Raw genomic sequence first — 24,289 nt, 5'->3', positions numbered from 1 at the left:
GAAGCGTTGCCGTGCCGGGGGGCGGCTGCCGGCCTGCGGGCCGGGGCTGCGGCTGTTTGGGGCGCTGCCCCCGCTTTGTTTTCCTCGGGGAGCCCCCCCACGTTCGGGGGCTTGTGGGACGTGCACGTGCGAATGACACGGTGTTCCCAGCTGCTCTGTTCTCTGCCTTGTTTTTTCAGGTGCCTGTCCCTGTTTTCTCTTCCCGCTTTTGAAGAGAAGCTGCCGAGTGAGCGTACGCTGCGGTGAAGTTCTACAAGATGCGGCCCTCAGGAACCGGTTGACGTGAGGGAAATGCTTTCTGACCGCCTGCGCGGTGAGGGGACGTTTTTCACCTTTTAGCTCCTTCTGCACGACAAGAGGGAGACGGAAGGTTAAGTAACACGTTGTTTAGGAGCTGAGAGCTTAGTTTGTATTTAACTAATAGTTAAGAGACGTGTTGTCAGCGAGAAACTAAACGATTACAACTAACCTCATCAAATGAAGTAAAGACAGGCCAGCCAGGCGTGGTGGTGGAGTTGCTCTCTATGTGAGAGAGCAGCTACAGTGTACTAAATTCTGCCCAGGAGCGGATGAGGAGCGAGTTGAGAGTGTATGGGTCAGGATCAAGGGTCAGGCTGGCAGGGGTGACACTGCTGTGGGCGTCTGTTGCAGGCCACCAGATCAGGCTGAGGAAGTTGATGAGGCCTTCTATGGGCAGCTGAGAGCGGCCTCACGGTCACAGGCCCTGGTTGTTGTGGGGGATTTTAAGTTCCCTGCTGTTTGCTGGAAGGACCGTTCAGCCAGCCAGCCACAGTCCAGGAGGTTCCTGCCGTGCGTCGGTGAGAACCGCCTCATGCAGGTGGTGGAGGAGCCGACTGGGAGAGGTGCACTGCTGGATCTCATCCTCGCTAGCAAGGAGGGTCTGGTCGAAGCAGTAAAGGTTGAGGGCTGCCTGGGCTGCAGTGACCACGAGAAGGTGGAGTTCAGCATCTTGGGCGGCAGGAACAGAACAGCAAGTAGAATTGCAGCCCTGGACTTTAGCAGGGCCAACTTTGGCCTTTTCAAGCAATTGCTGGGGGAAATCCCACGGGCAAGACTGCTTGAAGGAAAAGGGGCCCGAGATAGCTGGGTTGCATTCAGAGATTGCTTCTTCCACGCTCAGGATCAGAGCATCCCCACACGAAGGGAGTCAAGGAAGGGAGCCAGGAGGCCTGCGTGGTTGAACAGGGACCTGTTGGGTATGCTCAAGCAGAAGAGGAGAGTTTGCAGGTCATGGAGGCAGGGGCTGGCCACTTGGGAGGAATATAAGGCTGCTGTTAGAGGATGCAGGAAGGCAGCTAGGATAGCCAAGGCCCCCTAGAATTACAGCTGGCGAGAGGGGTCAAGGACAGCAAAAAGAGCTTTTTCAAATCCATAGCAGATAAAACTAACACCAGAGGCAATGTAGGCCCACTGATGAACGGGGTGGGTGCCCTGGTGGCAGAAGATACAGAGGAGGCAGAATTCCTGAATGCCTTCTTTGTCTCTGTCTACTCTGCCGGAGGCCGTCCTGGGGAGCCCTGTACCCCTGAGACCCCGGATGAAGCCAGGTCAGTGGAGGAGTTTGCTTTAGTTGATGAGGACTGGGTTAGGGAGCAATTAAATAGTCTGGACATCCATAAATCCACGGGTCCGCATGGGATGCACCCGCGGGTGCTGAGGGAGCCGGCTGAAGTCACTGCTGGACCGCTCTCCATCATTTTTGCCAAGTCTTGGGAAATGGGGGAGGTGCCCGAGGACTGGAGGAAAGCAAATGTCACTGCAGTCTTCAAAAAGGGCAAGAAGGAGGACCCGGGTAATTACAGACCGGTCAGCCTCACCTCTGTCCCTGGGAAAGTAATGGAACAGCTTCTCCTTGGTGCCATCTCAAGGCACATCAAGGATAAGAGGGTTATTAGGGGCAGTCAGCATGGCTTTACCAAGGGTAAGTCGTGCTTGAGCAACCTTGTTGACTTTTATGAGAATGTAACAAGGTGGATGGACGATGGCAGAGCGGTGGATGTGGTCTATACCTTGACTTCAGCAAAGCCTTTGACACAATCTCCCACAGCATCCTCACAGCTCAGTTGAGGAGGTGTGGTCTGGACAATAGAGCAGTGAGGTGGGTTGCAAACTGGCTTAAGGAGAGAAGCCAGAGAGCGGTAGTCAATGGTGCGGAGTCCAGCTGGAGGCCAGTATCCAGTGCAGTGCCTCAGGGGACAGCGCTGGGGCCAATGTTATTCAGTATATTCATTAACGATTTGGACGAGGGAATAGAGTGCACTATCGGCAAGTTTGCTGATGACACCAAGCTGGGAGGGGTGGCTGACACGCCAGAGGCTGTGCTGCCATCCAGCGGGACCTGGACAGGCTGGAGAGTTGGGCGGGGAATAACCTGATGAAATTTGACAAGGGCAAGTGTAGAGTCCTGCATCTGGGCAGGAACAACCCCAGGTTCCAGTATAGGTTGGGAAATTACATATTAGAGAGCAGTGGAGGGGAAAGGGACCTGGGGCTCCTGGTGGACAACAGGATGACCATGAGCCAGCCCTGTGCCCTTGTGGCCAGGAAGGCCAATGGTACCTGGGGTGTATTAGAAGGGGGGTGGTCAGTAGGTCAGAGAGGTCCTCCTTCCCCTCTGCTCCGCCCTGGTGAGACCACATCTGGAATATTGTGTCCAGTTGTGGCCCCTCAGTTCCAGCAGGACAGGGAACTGCTGGAGAGGGTCCAGCGTAGGGCAACGAAGATGATTAAGGGAGTGGAGCACCTCCCTTATGAAGAAAGGCTGAGGGAGCTGGGGCTCTTTAGTTTGGAGAAGAGGAGACTAAGGGGGGACCTTATCAATGTTTATAAATACATAAAGGGTGAGTGCCATGAGGATGGAGCCAGGCTCTTCTCGGGGGCAAACAATGATAGGACAAAGGGTAATGGGAGCCGGAGGAGGGGATTGCTTTGGGGGCTTCATCAGGGGTCTGGGACATGCAGAGGCAGGGGGCCCAGCGGCTGTGTGCCCCCAATCCAGGGTGCCCCCATAGCCATGACCTGGGTGCCGACAGCTGCCTCTGGCCATTGATTTCTTCGTTATTTGCGTCCCCTTCGCTCTCCCACCCCGCTGCAGCGATGCTGGTGGGAGGGGGCGTTAAGAAACCCCCCCCACCCAGCACCCACCCCTGTGCTGCTGCTCCTTCTCTCTAGATTTATATATATTAAATATATATTTTTAAAAAATGAGGGGAGAAAAGACCATCTAGAGGCTCTCAAGGGCCAGTGCCCTCCCCAGCAGTGTGTGCCCCCCACCCTAGAAATAATACCTAGAAAATTCTTCCAGTGCGATTCTCAGGGGAGCCCCCGCTCCCAACACCCTGGCCTGGGACCCCCCTGACCCCCCCACCTCCGCCAACCCAGTCTGGTCTCTGGCTGTCCATGGTGGCCGTGGCTTTCTGGGGGGCAGGGGGTGGTGGAGGCCGTGGGCGGTGGGTGAGGAGGGGGCAGCCAGGCGGGCTGGGGGTTGTGGGTGAGGAAGCCCAGTAGGGACTGAAGCTCCCGGGGGCACTGTCCATGGAGGTGATGGGGCTGATGCTGCTGTGTGGCTCTCGGGGGTTCGCAGCTTGGAGAACGTGGCCAGAGCGTCGGGGAAGTTGGGCGGCGTGGCCGGTGTGTTGCTGGGGGTGCACATCTGCGGGGGTGTCAGATCGGCCATGGATGGTTTTTGGAGTCCCAACCTGCCAACTCCCCATCACTGAAGATCTGGCTGCATCCCGCACCAGGGGATGCTCGAAGCCGAGCTCTGGTGGGTATTGGGGTACCCAGCGCTGCAGGGTCTGGGTGGCACCCCCAGAACGTGGGGGCTGCCTGGGGAGGATCTCCAGCCCAGGCAGGGCCAGCTCGGGCTGCGAAGAACAGTTTGGACCATCCAGGGTGCTTAGAGCGCTGGGGTGCAGTGGGTTTGGGGAGGGGACACTGCTCTGATGCCAGCTGCCCCGGGCAGGGATGAGGTGATGCAATGAGGACCAGCACGATGGGTGGGGAGAGTTTTGGGGTCCCACAGGACCCTCTTCATCCAGCTCCCTGTCCCCTGCTCCACTTCACACCCCATTAGGACACAGAAAGTCAGGCAGGGCCCCCGGGACACGAGGCGCTGGCCGGGCCCCTCGTGGTTCCCGGCACGGCCCCTGCTTTCTGAGCACTGAGCTGAATTTAGTGCCCTCCCCACCTCCCCCCCGGACAGACCCGGCCCTTTTTGAGGCCAGTCTTGCCAAAAACCCCAGGAGCTCACGATGAAAATGAGAAGTTAAATGATTCCTCACAACACCATTCAACACAAGAACCGAGAGGTTTTTGACACCTGCTTCCTTGTAGGTGTCCTACTGAGCACTAGCACAAAGCCAAGAGTGTTGCTCAGCAGCACCAACCGCGTCTGCCAGGAATTAATCTTCAACATGAACCAGGGACAGCAGAAGGCAATCACCAGCACCACAGACAGCAAAGGAGAAGTCTGCAAGATCCCGTAAGGCTGGAATAGACTGTTGGCATCTGCTCTCCACGGCAAAACCGGAGGAGAGCGTAGAGGGAAAAGAAATGAAAGTCATTGACAGTGAAAAATGCGTGGCGAAACACAGGAGGTTCTGACACAAGAAGACCCTCCCAGGAGCAAGCCATGACTTCTGGAGCCAGCATCTCTGGCCCGGGATGAACGCTTGCCCATTGCCGTGCGGCCACTTGGGGTGCAAAACTGGGGTTTGAGAGGGGCTGTTGCCCCCCAGTGTCTTGCTCTGCCTGGAGATGTCTGTGCAGAGGTCCCTGGACAGGACGCCTCTTCCTCAGTCAGCGCTGGCAAAAGCCATCTGGGGACATGCTCCGTCCTCTGGAACTCTTCCTTGTGTGACTCGCAGCTCACGTGTGACAGCGCTGCTCCAAACTTGGCCATCTCCAAGGACCGGCTTTCTTTGGGATGTGGGGTTCACTCTCAGAGGAATCATGGCAGCCCTGCTTTCTGTGTTGGGGTCTCCCTTTCAGCTATGGAGCAGCTTCAGTTCGCAGTGCAAAAGGATCTTGCAATGGCTGTGTAGATAGCAGCAGCGTTTCTGAAGCATCAGAGGAGATGTCAGAGCCATGAGGCTGAGGGACGGGACTCCCAGCACAAGATTGCCCGTGTTTCAAAAGGGAGGCAGCCGTGCCAGCTGGAGAACCTCTCTCACAGCTCCATCCCCAGCAAAGAGCTGTCTCTAGAGCAGTTTGTGCTGCTTACAGGCAAGATCAGCCTTTGCATTTGAACCACCTTCTTGCAGAGGTGACAGGAAACATCCTCTGGTTTATGTTGTTCTAGCTGCAAAGGCCAGGACAGTGTTCATGAGGGAGCAAGCGATGAGCACATTTCCTGGTCAGCAGCCGCTGGCTCGTGCCAACGGTCAAGAGAGGCAGAAGAAATCCCTTCAGAACAGCTCCCTCTCAAAAGACACCCTTCTGCTTGATGAACCGCAGGGAAAGGCGTCCTAAACCAGGCACTTTGACCTTGTTTTCAGCCCAGGTTCCCAGTGCTGGTGCACTCGTGAGCCAGTCGCTGCACATCTGCCGCCAAGGGGAATCGCCTCCGAGGCCAACTGTGCCGTGGGGAAAGGAAAGGGTGAGACGTCGGGAGAGTTTCATTTAGTGCACAACACGGATAAAGCCATTCTCTCTGCAATTAAAACTGAGGGTATTTAATTGAGTGAAATGAGATTTCATTCCCCATGACCTGTCTGATTGTACTTTGAATCTGGGCACGGGCTGCAGTGACCTGCCACAACATTTGAGGTGTCACCAGCTGCATTGTAGGTGGTAAAGTGGGAAAGGCAGGAGGGAGCCTCAGCATCTCCCATCCCGTGGGTGACTTCATCACAAAGGACCAGGGCGGCGCCCGCTGGCTCCTGGGGCGGCTGTTGCCAGGCAACAGAGACACTATATTGTCCCCTGTCACCTGTGCCCCTCGCCCATTTGGTCACTGGCCGTGGTGGGATCACTTGCCGTGGTGGGATCACTGTGGTGGTGGACTCATTTTGGCAGTTGGATCGCTTTCGTGGTGGGATCGCTATTGGTGGTTGCATCACTTTTGGTGGTAGGATCGCTACTGGTGGTTCAGCCACTTCTGGTGGTTGAACTGCTGTTGGTGGTTTTATCACTTTCGGAACTTGGATCTGTTTGGCGACTGGATCACTTTCATCACTCGGATTGCTTTTGGCACTTGGATCTGTTTGGCGACTGGATCACTTTCATCACTCGGATTGCTTTTGGCACTTGGATCTGTTTGGTGACTGGATCACTTTCTGTGGCAAGAAGGAGGAGGAGAAAGGCTGCTGGCTGCCCATCCCTCCAACATCATCTCCGGACAGAAGAGCTCCCGTCTTCCCACATCCAGTTCAGTGCTTTCGGGCAGAGCAGCAGCGATGGCCACACGTGGACTGCTGGAGATGCTGAACGCCGCCATGGGGACACCCCATTTGGGGGTTGTCGACTTGGTGGCACTGCACAAATTGCTTGAGGCCATCATCGGGCAGCTGGGCCAGCAGGAGCTGTCTGTCCTGGAGCCAGGGCAGAGCCCGACCCCCGGCCTGGCAAAGGATCAGGACAGCAAGGCCCAGCCTGGCCAGGAGAAGGAGGAGGATGGAGCCCTGGGCACAGGGCAGCACCTCTGGAAACCAAAGCAGCAGCTGGATGAGAAGGACACGCTGGAGGGGACCGGGAGCAACTCCAAGGTCTCCTCCGTGGCCAAGGAGGCCACGCCAAAAACAACGGAAGAGGAGAAGAGAGATGTCCCCAAGGTAGATGCTCTTGCTGGTCCCTGGGTGCTCCCCCACGAGACGCCCCCTCCTCCGGGCTCCGCGCTGCCGTCGTGCCGCCCTCAGCCCAAGGGCTGGGTTAAGCCCGAGCTCCCGCAGCAGAGCACAGCGGGGCCCAGGTCCCCAGGGACCCTCCCCTGGGCTCACCCCCCACCCGCTCTCCCAGAAAAGGGCTTCGCTCCAGGACCTGTGGGAGGAGATCAGCAAGTTTAAGGAGGCGCAGTCCAGCCTGGAACAGGACGTGCGGGAGATGAAGGAGGCCATGCAGGAGGCGCATTCTGGCCTGGAACAGGACATCCAGGAGGTGAAGGAGGCACATGTCGGCCTGGCAGAGGACATGCATGCCCTGCAGGAGGCGCATTCTGGCCTGGCGGAGGACATCCAGGAGATCCAGGAGACGCTTGGCCTGGTGAGCATCCCCTGGTGCCCCGGGAGGGAGCTGGGCCCTCGTCCCTCCCCGCTCCTGCTGCCCTGTCACACTGTGCCCCTGCCCCACGGCCATCGGTGTCACCAGCGTGAAGGGCAGCAGGAGGGAAGATGGGAAGGGTGTCCCAGGAGTTGCTAAGGCACTTTTGAACTAGAGAGCCCTCAAAACAGAACCGTGGGAGGGGCAGGAGGGGAGATAAAGTTCTGCCCATGCAATTCAGCCGCGGTCCCCAGGCACAGCCCTGCCCAGTGTCCCTCTGCCTCGTGCCCCAGTTCACTCGGGGATACTCTTTAAATCCCGCTCCCACATCTGAGCGGGTGTCCCTCTCCTCGCCCAGCTCCAGGGGAAGCCCCGGGACGCTGCCGGGCTGCACAGGGACAGGAGGCGGCTGCGTCCCCCGCTCCCTCGGGGACACCAGCCCTCCTGCCTCGGGGTACAGCCTGTGGGCTGGGGTGCTGGGCAGTGATACTGGGGGTTCCATCCCTGGGGATCCCATCCCTCTGGTTCCATGGCCGGGCTGACCCCGTGATCACTTTGCATTTGGGCTCTTGTTTTCAACACGAGTCTGGCCATGCAAGATGGTGGTTTGGGGACGGGGACTGGGGACATGGCGGGGGGTTCTGGGGTCTGTCCTCTAGGCTGCCCAGCTGCCAGTAAACCTGCTGCCTTTTGCCTCTTCTTCCCAGGAGGGTGGTGGGGGCCAGTCTGCCCCCGCTGAGCCCACCCAGGTGGCCATGGACAGCCAGGCCAGGAGGAGCTCAGCACTGGAGCCAAAGGGACGTGGGACACAGCCTGGGATGGAGACCAGCAAGGGGACTGCAGGGTCTGGCTCCCCGGGGATGCAAGCAGGGATACAGGGGCAACCAGCGACCCCTGTGAAGTTGTCAGGCGCTCCCTCCATTCACAAGAGGTCTATTGGTGCCAGCGCCACCACCCCGGGGATGCAGGCAGGATCCCCGGGCACCCAGGCCAGCACCTCCCTGGGGACACAACCAGGGGCCCCTGATGCCCAGGCCAGCACCGCGGGGATGCAGGCAGGATCCTCTGGGACCCACACCACCACCCCTGGGGTGCAGCCTGGGTCCTCCAGCTCCAAAGCCACCATCCCAGGGGATGCCCAAGAGCCGGCCAAGCCCTGGGGCTCCACCAGCACCTCAAGCTACGAGTCGGAGATGCGGGAGGTGCTGTCACAGGTTGGGCAGCTCGGCCAGCTCTGCGCTGGTCTGAAGGAACAGGTGGAGCAGCTTAAATCTACAAAAGCAGAAAGCGCAGATCTTGAGGACGTGCGCCGGCTCTTCCCAAAGGGAGGTGAGAGCACGGGGGGGCTGGCGGGGTTGTTTGGTGTGGGGACACCCTGGGTCAGGGGCTCGTCATGCTCAGAGCCTGGCCCCACGGGTGAGACCCCCTCACCGACAGCACATCCCCTTGCACCATGTCCCTCTAGGCCGGCAGAGCATCACCAGCATCCTGGCCGACCTCAGGTGCCAGGTGTCCTTCCTGCAGGACACGGCCAGGGCCCTCCACGGGGAGAAGGAGAAGGTGAGCCGGCAGCAGTCCCCGAGGGGCTGTGGGGACAGCAGTTTGGGCAGGGAGGGGGCAGCTGAAGGCTCCCCGTGCCAGAATGACACAGGGGGCTGTGCCCTCACCCCCCCCACTGCCGTTCCCAGATCAGCAAGGTGGAGGATGCTCCCAGAAAGACGAGGGGGTCTGGAGCCGGCAGAAAAGCAGACGGCAGTGGCCAGATGACCCAACAGCCGCGGTAAAAGGATGGGAGAGGGTTTCCTACCTGCAGGGATGTGAGGGAGCCTGGGGTCTGGGAACATCCCAGTTTGGGGGCCGAGGGACACCCCCACGAAGGCTAAGCCTGCCCCTGCCCCTGTCTCGCTGTCCAGGCCCAAGGGACAGAAGGTCAAGGCAGAGCGCAAGGAGCTGGGGAAGCAGCAGGAGCCAACCCAGGCCGAGCTGGAGCAGTTTGCGGCCAAGTACGTGAATAAGTTGGTGATGGAGGCAGCACAGCAGCTGCAGGCAGAGGTGAGGCCCGGGGGCAGCGCTCCCAGCCCCCGCTGGCTCGGGGGGGGTCCTGGCGGGGTCCCGGCCACGTCCCCTGGCTGGATGGGGCCATGGAGCCTCCACGGCACCTGGCCTTGTGGGCGGCATCCAGCCCGGCTCAGAGCTGATTCCTCCTCCCCTGCCAGCAGGTGGACGAGCCGAGGACGACGGCGCAGAGCGGGGGACACGAGCACGCAGGGTGCCACGTCTGCAGCCCGGACACCAGGGTGCTGCTGGGGAAACTCCTCCAGCGCTGCGAGAAGCTCGAGGAGCAGGTGGAGTCCCTGGTCCAGAAGGCAGGCAGCAAGGTGGAGAGTCATCCGAAGTGGAGGAGACAGGTAAGGAGATGTGGTGTAGGGGGCTTGAGCTGCCAGGACCCCTCAGACATTTCAACGTGGGGGAGCCCCTCGCTGCCCCCCTAATTGGCTTGTGAGAGTCAGCAGCACGGAAGGGAACTAAAGCCTTGGAGCAAATGTCCTGCTTGCACTGAGGGCCCGTGGCCACCAGCCAAAATACCCTGGGTCTGTCCCCGAGGGGCAGCCACCCCCTTGCTCAGCACCGCCTTGTCCTCTTAGTCCCTGCAGCAGGACGAGCAACTCAAGTGCCTCCAGGCCAGCATCATGCAGCTACAAAAGGACTATGAGAAGTTGAGCTCGGCCCTTGCAAACCTCCAGCAGGATCGTCAGCAGAAGCAGAATGACATCAAGGTGGGTGGCTGTAACCTGCAGGAGAGCCCAGGCTGGGACCCCAAGGGGTCTGTCCCCCTGCCACCCTGCTCGCAGCCCTGCACAGCTTCCCAATGCCTTTCCTGGAGGTTTCTGATGGGGTGGGGAGGCAGGGGGTGCTCGGCTGGCCGGGGGGCAGCTCCGACCCTGCCGTGGCATCACGGGCTGCTGTCTACCTTGGAAGGCTCTGTCCCAGGCCCTGGGGAGGCTGGAGAAGAAGCAAGCAGACAAGGAGGAGATGCTGGTGCTGGGAATCGATGAGGTACGGGCTCGAGGGGCCCCGGTGCCAGCCAAGGGTGTCCCAGGCAGGGTGACAAACACCCCTTGTCCCTTGGGTGCCGGCTGGCAGAACCAGCCAGGGGGAGGGAGGATTTCCAGCCCGGCTGCGGGTCCCTTGCCAGGTCCCTCTGTGGCCCCGAGTCCCTTCGGCTGGTGGGACCAACCCCACGGGGGTGATGGGGTGAACAGGGCCACGTAGCCACTTCTCCCTCTCCCGTTGTCCCTGCATCCTGTCCCCACCGCTCTCCTGCCTTTCCCCGTTGCTAGAAAGCAGACAAAGCCGCCCTGGCTGACAAAGTCAGTCGCAGCCAGCTTGAGGCGTGCGAGGAGCGGCTGACCAAGATGATGGAGGAGGTGACGAGCCAGGTGACGGGCCAGGAGAAGGGCTGGCACCAGTTCCAGCGAGAGCTGCAGAGACAGATGGACTGCAAGGTGAGGGCTCGTCCCCTCCACGCAGAACTGGCACCTTGGGGGCCTGGCAGCCTAAGGCAGCATCCTTGCGAGGGTCCCCCCTCCCGGCTGTGCCCCAGGGGACCGCCATGTCCCATCCTGGGGTAGCTGGCTGAGGGTGTCACCCGTCCACAGCTGGACCGCCGGGAGCTGGGGGCGTTCCGGCAGCAGCAGGAGGAGCGGTGGAAGAGCCTCAGCGGGCAGCTCCAGGAGAAGGCGCTGCAGGCAGAGCGTGACGATGCCGCTGGGATTAGGAAGTGAGTGCGATGGGGACAGTGGTGGCTTTGGCAGTGCTGGCCCTATTCCTGCTGGCTGTCCCGGCTCGTGCCGGTGTGGTACCTGGCGTGGGAGCCACGTGGGCAGCGCCCCTGGGGATGCTGAGCAAGTGGCTGTGCCTTGTGCTCCTGCCAGCTGCAGCTTCGCAGCGATAGAGGCGGCACAATGAGGGGGCACGCGCGGGAGGAGCCCTCCTGAACCAGTCTTGGGGGGTGGGTGCAGAGGCGTTTTGTGGCAGGTGTGCAGGTGGGGCTGTGCCCCCCAGGAGCTCCCCAGCCCTTTTCTCCCCCCTCCAGGCAGCTGCTGCCCGGTTTCCATTGCCTGTCCTGCGACCGGCCCCTCAACATGCTGGCACCTGGACCGTGAGTAACTGCCCCCTGAACATGGAGCACCCCCCGACCCCTCCTGGCGTCGAGTGACACACGGGGTGCCACCTGCCGGGCACTGAGCACCCCCATGTCCTGTCCCACAGGGAGCGGACGGGCGAGTGTAGATACCCCACTGTTCCGCGGAGCTGTGGGGGCCCACACACCGTCACGCCCCCGCGTTTCCAGCCCAAACCGCCCAGCACCCCACGGCCATCCAAACCCAGTGCCCGCAGCCCCAACAAGGTAGGGATGACAGAGGTGGGGAGGGGGATCTGAGCCTGTGGGGGGATCCATCCGTGCCTCAGTTTCCCCGGGGAGAGCTGGCTGGGGGAGGGTTGCTGGGGGATGCGGAACGGGGCCCCGTGTTTGGGTCACACGCTCTCCCCTTCTCAGAAGGACGCGATGCAGCTGTCGGGCCAGGACGGCACTGATGGGAACCAGCAGGACGAGCAGCTCTCCATGATGGGGGGCTCTGAGCTGCCCACAATGCCAAGGGCCACCCCAGACACCTCGACCTCCAGGAACCGGCCAAGTATGGCCCTGTCAGGGCACCGGGGGGCAGAGGACACCCCGCTGTCTGGGGGGATGGGTCTGTGCCCACAGCTGGGCGGGGTGGGAGGGGGGTCTGGGGTCTGGGCTGGGCTGTGGGGGCAGCACTGGCTGCTGGGGCAGCCGGTCCTCGTGGTGGAGCTGGAGGGAGCTGGGGGACATGGGGGGTGGTGCTGGGCAGTGTGGGACAACAGCCTGTGTGCTTCAGGGTGGGGGCAGGACCCTGTTGGTGGGTGTCTGTGGCTGACCCTGCCCCTCGCCCCCAGGCACCCGCTCCTCGCTGAGATCAGCCGTGCTGCTGCACCTACCAGTCTCGTCTCCCAGACGCTTCACCCTGGCACCGCAGCTGCTGCCGCCCATCCCGCCCCCCCGCCGTGAACCAACCCCCTGACAGCCGGGCAGGACGGGGTCCCGGCCCCGGTCCCACCGCCCCGGGCACTGAGCAGGCAGCGGCTGCAATAAATGGCGATGGGAAACCAAGCACCGGTGTGGTCTGAGTGGGGGTCCCTGGGGCAGGATGGCAGAAAGCCCCGCTGTGTTTGCTTTTTCAGGAGAAAAATAAGTGCTAAAAAGGCGCTTTGGGGGTGCCCAGGTGGATCCAGTTGGTATCCAGGCCCCCCCAGAAGGAGCACGGGGAGCAAACCAGTGGGCACCAGGGCAGAGCCAGCAGAGGCCCATCCTGCCCCCGGGTGGGGCTGAGGTGTCCATGGGCTTCAGAAACACCCCTGGGACTAACTGGGGGGACGGGGTGAGGGGGGAACCAGGGGGCTGTGCAAGAAGCCGGGCTGGCTGTCGGCAGCCGGAGGAGGGGAGCGCTTTGCGCTTTGCTCTGGGTCGGGGGATCCAGAACTGGGGGGACGCAGCAGCTTCGTGCCCCGCCCCGGGGTGCCCACGGCCGCCGTGTCGCAGCGCTTTGCAGTCGCAGGAAAGCACCGGGCAGCTCTAGTTGATGGACGCTCTGGTCATGCCCACACCCCCCGGCCGACAGACGGGGCCCTCGTTTAATGAAACGCCTCGGACCAGAGAAGCTTCTAGAGCACTGACCATATACGGGCCCAGCTTGGATTCCCTTGGGCTTTAAAAGGAGCCTATGGGAGCTTCTGGCAGTTTGTGTGCGGGGCTGTGGGGCAGAGGGTTGTCCTCAGCCAATAGGGAACAGAGAACAGGGAAAATGGTTTACTCACACCTGGGAGTCCTAAAGCAGGGGCTGACATCAAAGCCTTTTTAAGTTCTTAAAGGTTCGTGTGGCTTCCTTATTGCATTGCAGGTGTCTCTGGTCCACAGGGTCCAGGTCACGCACGTCTCCTTGGTTCTAGTAGTGATTAAAATGTCATCCACATATTGTAGCATCTGTCCCTCATCAGACGGGGCTTCCAGGCCAGGCGGCGACTGTCCCCCCGCTTCAGCCCCCGCGGGCGGCGAGCCCAGAGGAGAGGAGCTGCAGCTCCAGCTCCAGCAGCCGCCGCTTTCCCCCCCGACACCTTTTTCCGCCGCTTTAGCAGCCAGTCAGCTTTTTACTTCTTTTCTTCTGGCCGCAGCTTATGGGGGGGGAGCTGCCGGGCCTGAACTTCATGTTCAAACTTCACAGCACAGGCTTGGGCTCCTCTTGCCCTTTTTCTTCATTTAATTCCTGTGACTATAAACTTTATATGCAATTTCAGTTAGCTGAGCAATACTTACATCCCTCAGCTCCTACCTTCTGTAATTTCTTACGGATGTCAATAAACAGCATATTAAGCGTCAATCCCTTCCATTAATTTTAGATCCAAATCAATGTGTCTGCAGAACAACACTAACTGCAATACAGCTAACCCAGAATTTCACATTCAAATCACTTCCCCCACTAATTTACTCGCATGTGCACAGATGCATCTGAAGGGGGAGCAAGGTGGTACTTTAGTAATGGAACCGGTTCTCATTTTGTAATTACCTCCCCAAACAAATTCTTTTGATACCAAATATAAATATATGACGTAAATATTGCTCCTGCTAACGTTTTCGGCGCGGCTTCTTTCCTCAGTGGATCCGTCCGGCAGTCGGTGGCCCGCGGTTGCTCGGCAACAGCAGGAGCGGATTGAAGGGACCGGCCGCTGGAGGATGCCGAAGCCTCCCGGGTCAGCGATGGGAGCAGCTTTGCGTAAAGCGAGGGGTACGTGAAGCCGGGCGTGCGGTGCCGACCGCCCAGCAGGTAAGGGAAGCTAAAGCTTTACCTCCAGGGACTTCTGCCCAGAAAGCTGAAGCAATTGCTCTCGCGTGAGCTGTAGAGTTACGCAAAGAGAAGAAGATTAGTAGCTGCACTGATTCTAAGCAGGTTTCTTGAAGGGTGCAGGCCCTTGAAGCCGTTTGAAAAGAATAAAGTGTATTAACGGCACAAGGGAGGCAGATGAAACGTGATGCTCCGGTTGCTGGAAGCTGTGCTGTTGCTAGGAGAGTTGCCGTCACGCGTTGCAACGGGCCTCAGAAGGGAAACGCTGCTCAGGAAACTGGCCATAAATTGGCAGGCGCCGCTGTAAAACCAGCCACCGAGAGGACAGAGACCGGTACGGAAGCCGCGTCTCTGAGCCCAGGTGGCCGTGTCCTCCAGCCAACGTCAGGAAACTGTAACAAAGAGGATAAGCAATTAATAGGAGATTAATAGCCCGATCAGAATTAGGGTCCAAAGGAGCCGTCACCGGCGACGGGAGAGCAGCGGCGCCTCGCGGCGCGAGGAGCTGACGCGCTCTGTCGGGATCGGACGAACAGGTAAGAGCGAATTTAGAAGCTCTGTGCGAACGAGGCAATGGGAAACGTGCCTAGAAAACCATCTTGATGGTGCACGCGGGGTACAGACAAGAGCAGCCGGACGAGGGAAACGTACCAGGACAACGCTGGCAAAGGGAGTTCTCCGAGCTGCCTGGAAAAGGGGGGTGTCGATACCGGCCGGCACGAACGGCTCCCTTCTCGGGTCGGCCGGAAGCGTTGCCGTGCCGGGGGGCGGCTGCCGGCCTGCGGGCCGGGGCTGCGGCTGTTTGGGGCGCTGCCCCCGCTTTGTTTTCCTCGGGGAGCCCCCCCACGTTCGGGGGCTTGTGGGACGTGCACGTGCGAATGACACGGTGTTCCCAGCTGCTCTGTTCTCTGCCTTGTTTTTTCAGGTGCCTGTCCCTGTTTTCTCTTCCCGCTTTTGAAGAGAAGCTGCCGAGTTAGTGTACGCTGCGGTGAAGTTCTACAAGATGCAGCCCTCAGGAACCGGTTGCTGTGGGGTTGCTCGTGCGGCCAGCTTTTGGTGTCGGTTGTTCCGGCGCTCCGTCGCGGTGTAGAGCCGGCCCCGTACGTAGCGGTGAGGCGTACCGCAGTTCGGTTTGATTCTCGGATAGGCGTCGGCTCTGACTGTGCACTCGAACGCCAAAACCTACAGCGGAAGCTGCGGTGGCTTTAGCGTGCAAGGGGCGCGAGCGCCGTGAAGCCGCCCGTGTGGCCGAGCGTCCCGATCGCGGCGCTGAGCGTTAGACGGACTTGAGCCGCGTGCCGGAATCGTTTTGTTTTGGAGAGGGCGGGATAAACTTGGAGCACAACTTGTGAGGGCGGTACGTCGTGGGCAGGTTTTAGTATTGCCTGTGGAGTGCCGCTAGAAGCGTTCGTAGTTCTTGCTTGTCTCTGTTACAAGATGAGCCGTGTCGTCCTGCGTGACGCGTAACGGGAGGACGGCGCGGTAGCGGTGCTCTGCACAAGAGCCCGTTAGGGGGTATTTTAGCTCGCGGGAAAGGGATTGGGGAACCACCTGGTGGGAATGCGAGGAGAGCAGCCCTGGCGGAATCTGAGGAGCCGAGGCCGTTGTATAAATTGGACAAGGAAGGAAAGGCTGCGGGCACAGCGCGGTGCTGCACCCGGCCGCCCCAACGTGGTGCCGCGGCGCGCCTCGGTGCTGCCGCCCTGTGGCGAAACCCGGGTACTGCAGCGCACGGCAAGGGGGGGGGCAGAGACGCCGATCGAGCCGCGGGGGTTCGCGGTCGGGTCTGTGCGTGCCGGTGTCCGTCCCCCCGACGGGGGTCAGGTCCCCATTGGTGTGCAAACGACACCCCTCCGTCGATGGCTCCTTAGGAGGGTTAATCCCAGTCCTCGTTCTTTTGGCAGCGGTGGGTCTGTGACCTCGCGGGAAGCCCAGGCTGCTGCACAGAGCTCGTCGGGAGCGGGAGCCGCGGAGGCGGGGGGCCTCGACGAGCCAGAGCTGCGGCAGACGGAGGGGGCGCGCGCGCTGCCCGGGGGCCGCGTCCGGCGGAGCCGAAGTGACCTGCGGCGGCAACGAGCGGGAGCCGCTCGGAGCTGGAGCGGCCGTTGGCCGCGCCTTCCCTGGGGAGGTGAGCGCGGGGAGCCCGGCCTCTCTCTCCCTCGGGGATTAAACCCGCGCCCGTCCGCGCCCTTCCCGGGGGCGGCGGCGAGGCGGGTTCCCCCGGCTCTCCCGGGGCGGCCCCGCTGCCGGGGGGCGCGGGCGAGGCGGCGGCAGCGCCTCCTCGGTGCCGGGGGGCGGAGGGGAGAGAGACCTGCCGGCCGGAGCCGCGCGGCCCCTCGGGCAGGGCGCTCCCGGTCTCTGGGCCGCAGGCCGGGGGCGGCAGACGGGTTCAGGTGCTCTGGCCTGCTTTTTAGCCAGCGTGGCCTTCTCCGCGCCGTGAAGAAAATCCCGCGCGGTCGATTCCGCTCGCCGCTCGGGAGATGCCGCGTCTCTGGGGCCGTGGACTGGGGAAGAACGTTTGCGAGTTGGAGGGCGCTACAAGATATTCCGCGGGGAAGCCGGAGAAGAGGCAAATTGGCTGCCAGCGGAGTTGCGTTCCTTCGGTTTAGGACGTTCAGCTTGTCCTTCCAGAGAAGGAGCAGTCGTGGGTAGGGCCGAGAGAGGCTTTTAAGCGCGTGATCGGAATTGGAGCCAAATGGCACTCGACGTTGCCGCCGTGGGTCTTGGCTTTCAGTGGTTTCCCCGCGGCTGCCTGGTGTTGGGGAGCTCGGAGCGGGCGTTTTTTTTCCCCCCAAGGAGAGGCTGTGCTTGAAACAGAACTTGCTTGAAGAAGACAGACGAGGCGGGTGAGGATGCAGAGCGGGCCAATCAGATCGCTCGGGAGGGCTGGAGGGGCGGAGCGCCGATAGGCGGGGAGAATGGCAATTGATGTGCGTAGGCAGCCAATGAGGTTGCCGGGGGGGCGGGCGTTGCGGTGTCCGTACTGCGCATGCCCAACTTGCGCAGTCCTCAGTCAGGTCCGACGCTGAGGCGGGCACCTGGGGGCGGAGCGCGGGAAGGAGCATCCAATAGGAGGACGGCGCGGCGGGGTGGAAAGCAGCCAATCAGAGCGCGCCGTCTCAATCCCGTTTGAACAGCTGCCTCCCTGGCAAACGCGTCCGTGGGGTCCCGGGGCGGGTAGCGGGAGTTAACGGGGAAACGGGGGTCGGGGCGAGGGAGGGGAGGCTGTGGAGCGCTCATTTTGGCCTCTCCGTCCCTTTTGCCTCTCTCTCCCTCTCTCTGTGTCTCCTTGTCTTGCTCCCTGTCCCTGTCTTTCTCTGATAAGCTGACCTGCTCTTTGCCCTTCTTTTTTTGTGGAATCACAGGATCCTTCTGCTTGGAAAAGACACGTGCAGTTTTAAATTTGGGGTTGAATTCTAGGGTTTTTTTCCCCCATTAGCGTAAATGGACGGCACGTTGTCCTGTGGCTCAATCCCCGTTCTGTTCCGTGGAGCCTTCAGTTTAGGATGTTCAGGTAAGACAGTTTGTCCTTCCAGAACAGGAGCAGTCACCGGTAGGACCGAGAGAGGCTTTTAAGCGCGTGATCGGAATTGAAGCCAAATGGCACTTGACGTTGCCGCTGTGGGTCTTGGCTTTCACTGGTTTCTCCGCGGCTGCCTGGTGTTTGGGAGCTCACAGCGGGCACGTTTTTTCCCCGAGGGGAGGCTGTGCTTAAAAAAGAACGTGTTTCCTCAGAGAAGTGCAAGTCCGTGTGCGTAAGACAGACAAAAACCCCAGCCAGCCTAGTCAAGTTCTGAGCGTGCGTCTGTCAGGCGGCTGCTTTACGTTGACGAGCGCACAGCCGTGCAATGGTAAGGGCGAAGGGCAAGGCAAGACAGAAGGGTTTTTCCTGCTGCGGGTGACCAGCCGCCCCCCTTTTCCGCGCGGCCGAAGGTCGCGGGGGGCGGGTCCCGGCAGGGCGGCGAGCCGGCGGGTGAGGATGCAGAGCGGGCCAATCAGATGGCGCGGGAGGGCTGGAGGGCTGGAGGAGCGGAGCGCTGGTTGGCTGCTTAGGCACGTCAGTTACCATTCTGTCTGCCTATCAGATTGCCGGAGGGGCGGGCGTCGAGGGCTGGGTACTGCGCATGCCCCAAAGCGCGAGAGCTGATAGGCGGAGAGATGCTGATTGGCGTGCCGCCCGCAGCCAATGATGTTGCCGAAGGGGCGGGCGTAGTGGTGTCCCTACTGCACATGCCCCACCCGCGAGCGCTGATAGGCGGTGAGAGAGGTGATTGACGTGTCCTGGGGAGCCAACCGGGTTGAGGAAAAGGGGCGGGTGCTGCGGTCTCCCTAGTGCGCATGCTCAATCCGCTAGCGCTGATAGGCGGAGAGGGAGGTGATTGACGTGTCCCGGGGAGCCAAGCGGGATGCGGCAAGGGGCGGGTGCTGCGTTCTCCATACTGCGCAAGCCCCAATCGCGAGCTCTGATAGGCGGCGAGTGAGGTGATTGACGTGTCACGGGGAGCCAACCGGGATGCGGCAAGGGGCGGGTGCTGCGGTCTCCCTAGTGCGCATGCCCAAACCGCGAGCGCTGATAGGTCCGCGGTGTCTCGGTGCCGGGCCGGGGGCGAGACCGGGAGCGAACGGGAACGGGGGTCGGGGCGGCTGCGGAGCGCTCGCTGCGGCCGGCGCCCGGGCATCGGGAGGCGGGCGGCTCAGGGCCGCCCTTCGTGAGGTTTCCCGGAGGCGGCAGAAGGGCGGAGGGGAAGGAGGCGACAGCCGGGGACCTCCCGCCGCGGGCGTCTCCGGGGTGCGGCGGCTGTCGGTGCCCGCGGAGCCCGGCGGGACGGCGGGGGAGCGCGAGGGGAACGGAGCGGCGAAAGAGGCGGCAGGTGAGTGCGGCAGCGGCGAGGGTGACCGTGCCGTTGGAACGGGGGGAGCGGGAGGGGCCGGCGCGGCGCGGCGCGGAGCTGCTGGGAGGCGTGCGGTCCGGAGCCGCGTCTCCCTCCGGCGCAGCGCCCGTGCCCGGTGCGGCAGCCCCTCCGGGAGCGGCGCAGCCCCCTCGGTCGCGGGGACGGTTACAAGCAGAGCTAAGGCGCGGTTGCGGGCGGGCTGGGCGGCGTGGCGAGCGGGGCGCCGCTTCGGCGGGAGCTCGGGGCGAGCCCCGGCGGGTTCCGTGTCCTGCGGGCGCGGCTTTCGCGCCGCGGCTCTTTCTGTGCGCTTTTTGGTTTGGTCGCGTTTGTTTTTTGGGGGTTTTTTGGCGGGATTCCCGCGAAACGCGGCACGAGCGCTCGCCCGGGGCTGCCGCGGCGGGTCTCAGTGGCGCCGTCCTGTGGGCAAAGCGCGGTGCTGCACCCGGCCGCCCCAACGCGGTGCCGCGGCGCGCCTCGGTGCTGCCGCCCTGTGGCGAAACTCGAGTACTGCAGCGCCCGGCAAGGGGGGGGGCAGAGACGCCGATCGAGCCGCGGGGGTTCGCGGTCGGGTCTGTGCGTGCCGGTGTCCGTCCCCCCGACGGGGGTCAGGTCCCCATTTGTGTGAAAACGACATCCCTCCCTCGGTGCCTCCTTAACGATGTAAATATTGCTCCTGCTAACGTTGTCGGCGCGGCTTCTTTCCTCAGTGGATCCGTCCGGCAGTCGGTGGCCCGCGGTTGCTCGGCAACAGCAGAAGCGGATTGAAGGGACCGGCCGCTGGAGGATGCCGAAGCCTCCCGGGTCAGCGATGGGAGCAGCTTTGCGTAAAGCGAGGGGTACGTGAAGCCGGGCGTGCGGTGCCGACCGCCCAGCAGGTAAGGGAAGCTAAAGCTTTACCTCCAGGGACTTCTGCCCAGAAAGCTGAAGCAATTGCTCTCGCGTGAGCTGTAGAGTTACGCAAAGAGAAGAAGATTAGTAGCTGCACTGATTCTAAGCAGGTTTCTTGAAGGGTGCGGGCCCTTGAAGCCGTTTGAAAAGAATAAAGTGTATTAACGGCACAAGGGAGGCAGATGAAATGTGATGCTCCGGTTGCTGGAAGCTGTGCTGTTGCTAGAAGAGTTGCCGTCACGCGTTGCAACGGGCCTCAGAAGGGAAACGCTGCCCGTTGGGGGGTATTTTAGCTCGCGGGAAAGGGATTGGGGAACCACCTGGTGGTAATGCGAGGAGAGCAGCCCTGGCGGAATCTGAGGAGCAGAGGCCGTTGTATAAATTGGACAAGGAAGGAAAGGCTGCGGGCAAAGCGCGGTGCTGCACCCGGCCGCCCCAACGCGGAACTCTAATGTGGAATTCCTGTGTTTCAGAGGGGGAGCTGTGACCGCCCCGTGCTCAGCAGACCCCCCAGCCCGGGTGGGGGGAGCAGCGCCGGAGCGGGAGACGCGGCTCCGTCCTCCGTCCCCAGCGTGCCGGGGGGCGGCTGCCGGCCTGTGGGACGTGGCTGCGGATGTTCGGGGCGCTGCCCCCCCATTTTTGGGCGCTCTGGTATGTACATAGGTAAGTGGCGTTTTAAAGTAACGTGCTGCCCGCTGGGGCTGTTTTCCTTTTCTACCTTTTTTTTTTTTGAGTGAATAAATGGGGGGACTCGGGGGGTGACGATGACGTTACTGGAGGAGCAGGCCAGTGAGAGATGGGGCTTTCAGCCCCAAAATGCCTGAACAATCATGGGTGGGGTGTTTAGTGGTACTGTGGGGAGGAGAAATGTCTCCCTGTCCGTTGCAGAGAAAACAGAACAATCCCACATCAAAGCTGTCCTAGAGAAGTACTTGCTGTTTGTCATTCCGGTTCTAGAGCAGCCCGATGTGCTGTTAAAGGTTGTGGTGGTGCGGGTCAGGGATCCCCAGGCTGTGCCGAGACCGCAGGACGGCTGCTGGTGGAACAAAGTCCGGGACAGCTTCTCAGAGTAAGAACCTCTCTATTTGTTCTCCTCGGGACACATCCCTTTGCCTCTGGACCCCTCACAAGCTCACTCGCCACCTTGTTCCCTCAGAAACCCGTTTCCTCCCAGTTCCTCTGCGATTGCCCTGCCTGCCTTTGGGTCCCTGCAGGCTCGTTGGTGGCATCACGGTGCCTGTTTGACCTTTTGCCCCATTAAATTCCCCTCTTTTCTCTCTTCCCCTCAAAACTTCCCCAGTTGCTCTTGTCACATCCCAGAGGCCTCATTTTCCCCTCTTGTCTCCTCTCAGGACCCCCATCTGTTGGCCCCTGTCGAGGGTTTAGATTGCGGGGTGACAGTAAAACCCTGGCAGATGTATTGTTAACCCCGTCTCCCCCCCACTTCCCCCTTTTGCCCCTCCCTCTCCCCCCTTCCCACTCAGGACAGGCGATCCGGAGGGAAAGAAGGACAGAGAGAAGAGAGTTGGAAAAACTGACAATGTTTTACTAATGCTATATTAAGAGTAGAGAAAATAATACAAAACCAATCCTGAAAGTCTCAGCAACTGCAGAGCCAGCACCTGAAGTCCTGGACTGGACTCTGCAGCCAACCGGAGCTGGATTCAGTCTCTCAGTAGGCCTCAGTTTGCAGGGACGACTAGCAAGGTCCTCTCCTAATGTCACCATAAGCAGAAGGGACGAAAAGGGGCAAAGAGGACAAGATCCTCATGATCTGCCACTTGTATATGAAGTATTCATGTGAAGGGGATGTTATACACGGTTGGTCAGTTTGTTGGTCACCTGTTTCTTGTTGCTCCTCTTGCAAGATGTGAATCTGTCCTATCAACAAGTAAGCATTCCATTGCAATGTTTACCAAAACATGTGTCTGGTTCTCCAGGAAAATGCAGCTAATATGAAGCTTTAGCTGACAGGCAAATTCACTGAAAGAGAAACTTGTTTTTTAATGAAACCAGGACAGCCCCCTCCCCAATCCCCTCAGGACTCCTCTGATTCCCATCTGCTCCTCTCAGGACAGCTGAGCTTGTCTTTTGGGGCCCCTGAGAGCCCCCATTTACCTTCTTTTACCTACCTTTGTTGTTGTTCCCAGCCTGTCCTGGTGTTTTCCATCCTTCAGGACTTCCTTATTACTGTTGTGAGAGTCCGAGAGAAAAGGAGGAGTGTCTGTGACTTACAACTGTCGTTGTTGATCTACAGTGTTTTAGAGACGGATTCTTGCAGGATCTATTTCTGGTTCGTCCTTCACTCCTCCCCAGACCGCAGCGCTGGTCCGAGTTCCCCAGCACACGTGTGTGTGTCCAGCCGGGTACGCTGGGGGAGCGCGCCAGGGCGGGCAGACGGCTGAATGGACGCGCTGTCAGCGACTGCGGAACGAGCTGGGGCTGCTTTGACCGTGTCCAGCCTTGTGCGTGTGGTTTGTTTTCACTTGCAGGCTGAAACAGCAGTTTCCTTAATTAAAAACACCCCAACATGTCCCCCAACCCCCAACAAAAATAACGCCAAAAATGCCACTGAAAGAAACACAGGGAGTTTTTAAAAAATTTCCTTTAGCTTTCTCTCCCCTCCACCCCTACCCTGCTGCGTTCAGTGCAGTGAATGACCGTGAGGAGATGGCTGTGGGTCTGGCTGTTGAAGGGTGTGTGAAGGAGAAGGAGGTGTGTGTAGAGCAGGATTGGTGGTGGAGGTGAGTGCAGCTGGTTCGGGTGTGGGGCTGTAAATTCTTTTTGGAGACTTCCTAGTTTCTGGTGTCACCTGCGGGGTGAAGTGTGACTCTGTGCAGGTTTGAAAGGTGCCACGTGCAGAGCTCCCTCATTTGCCACCAGATCTCCCAATCACAGAGACAGCGTCGCTGTGCAGCTGCTAAGGACAGCGCGTCTCGTGCAGAACAGCATCCTTTGTGCTCCGTGTGCGTGTTCCTCCTTTGAAATGAAGTTGGGCCGCCCGGTGTTCCACGTTACGTGTGGTACCTGCTGGGCTGAGTCTCCTCCCCGCGCTCCGGTCGGTTCCGTCGCGCTGCCGCAGCCCCGGCAGCACCGCGGCGTTCGCTGGACGCGTTGTTGGCGGAGCCGGCACCGACAATCTTGACACGTCGAGGCGCTGCGGTGGGTTTGCCTGGAAATTCCAAGGTCCTGGTGTTCTATTATTTGAACTACTTACTTACTGTAAGACGTTTAGAATTAAAACTTAAATAAGAGCAACCAGAAGAGTCTTTGGGAGTGAATAATGCCTGTCATCTACTCTAGCTGTTACTCAAAACTCTGCAGACAGTAATTATCCCCAATTTATGTAGTAAAATTTAAAAGAGTGGAATATAAATACTGGAGTGCTAATTGGAAGTAATACCTGTAGAGAAAAAAACCTCTAGTTTATATCTACAATAAAAAATAATGTGTGCTAGTAAATCCGCCTGGTAGTAATGTAATGATAAAAATGTTAAAGTGTAAATAGATGAAATTATATAGGCATGAACAAGAAGTAAATTTAATTTCAGCTATTACTTGGTGAACTAGGCAGCAGTTGTTCCCAATCTGAATGCTAGTTTAAAAAACACATTGTTTGGAATTCCTTTTAAATGATAAAGGCAGAAAACTAATGTGGAGTCATTGGTAGCTTCATTTGAACAACCGTTATGAAATAAACCGCAGACACGAATGACTGCATAGGAAACAAAGTGAGGAAGCTTTAGATTTTAAACAGCATTGGAAAGTGATCGGGAGTGTTTAGTATTTAAATTATAACAGAGCCACGAGATGGGAGGCAACAAAGCTCAGAACCAAACAGAGTCAAAACGTTACATTTCTTTTTTTAAAGAGAAGTATAAAGGAACCACGAAGTAGTGGCTGTTTATAAACAGAGGTATTAAAAGGTTCCCAGGTAGTAATGATTCCCAACAGAACACTAAAAGATATTTAGATGTAAAATAATATTAGAAAACAGTTATGACAGTCTGAATTTAACCACAGCTTTTTTGGGGTTGTGCAAAAACATGACCGCTATTAATTACCTCTGAGTTAAAATAAAAAGACATCAAACTAGATGTGATTAACAACAGCTAATTTTAATTTTTCAGTGTGCTATCCAGTCCGGCTTCTCCCTCCAAGGGCGTGGTCTGAGAAAGCCACACCCCCAACTCCACCCCGTCCAAGCTCCGCCCCTGCCAGTCTGTGCCCTCCCCGAGGCGCGTGTCCCTTACAGACCCCTCCCAGCAGCATAATGCATCGAAGCCCCGCCCGCGGCTCCACCCCTAAACTCAGCCCCTGCTAAACCACGCCCCCTCAGAGCACGTGCTGTACAGAGCCCACTCTACT

The 24,289-nt window shown here is 59.6% G+C and overlaps 1 protein-coding gene across 13 annotated transcripts; it reads left to right on the top strand.

The window, feature by feature from the left end:
• Positions 1-217: 217 nt before the first annotated feature.
• Positions 218-24,016, top strand: LOC135580071 (uncharacterized). Of its 13 annotated transcripts, none has more exons than XM_065071374.1 (21): positions 221-370; positions 3,605-3,787; positions 4,357-6,794; positions 6,979-7,221; positions 7,926-8,547; positions 8,684-8,778; positions 8,907-8,998; positions 9,132-9,270; positions 9,435-9,626; positions 9,864-9,995; positions 10,198-10,275; positions 10,560-10,724; positions 10,878-10,999; positions 11,315-11,380; positions 11,491-11,629; positions 11,780-11,918; positions 12,202-14,084; positions 15,067-15,241; positions 16,046-20,990; positions 22,072-22,386; positions 22,805-24,016. In XM_065071374.1, exons 3-17 carry the CDS (start codon positions 6,420-6,422, stop codon positions 12,324-12,326), a joined length of 2,724 nt encoding a protein of 907 aa, XP_064927446.1. In that variant the 5' UTR covers positions 221-370; positions 3,605-3,787; positions 4,357-6,419; the 3' UTR covers positions 12,327-14,084; positions 15,067-15,241; positions 16,046-20,990; positions 22,072-22,386; positions 22,805-24,016. The 13 variants fall into 13 exon arrangements, with proteins under 13 accessions (XP_064927457.1, XP_064927446.1, XP_064927449.1 ...); XM_065071377.1 differs by adding an exon at positions 22,533-22,665 and having other exon boundaries at positions 12,202-15,241; XM_065071384.1 differs by having other exon boundaries at positions 9,438-9,626; positions 12,202-15,241.
• The last annotated feature ends 273 nt before the right edge of the window (positions 24,017-24,289 follow it).

Source organism: Columba livia, chromosome 8, assembly GCF_036013475.1.
Source record: "Columba livia isolate bColLiv1 breed racing homer chromosome 8, bColLiv1.pat.W.v2, whole genome shotgun sequence".
Taxonomy (NCBI): Eukaryota; Metazoa; Chordata; class Aves; order Columbiformes; family Columbidae; genus Columba; species Columba livia.
The sequence above is the reverse complement of the archived record's forward strand: the minus strand, read 5'-3'. Positions and strand labels throughout refer to the sequence as shown.

Bases quoted from the DNA above. Each gene is read 5' to 3' on its own strand.
- LOC135580071 (XM_065071374.1), top strand. From the start codon at position 6,420: ATGGCCACACGTGGACTGCTGGAGATGCTGAACGCCGCCATGGGGACA. The intron at 11,381-11,490 runs GTGAGTAACTGC...CCTGTCCCACAG, and splicing joins AACATGCTGGCACCTGGACC to GGAGCGGACGGGCGAGTGTA. The intron at 11,919-12,201 runs GTATGGCCCTGT...CCTCGCCCCCAG, and splicing joins GACCTCCAGGAACCGGCCAA to GCACCCGCTCCTCGCTGAGA.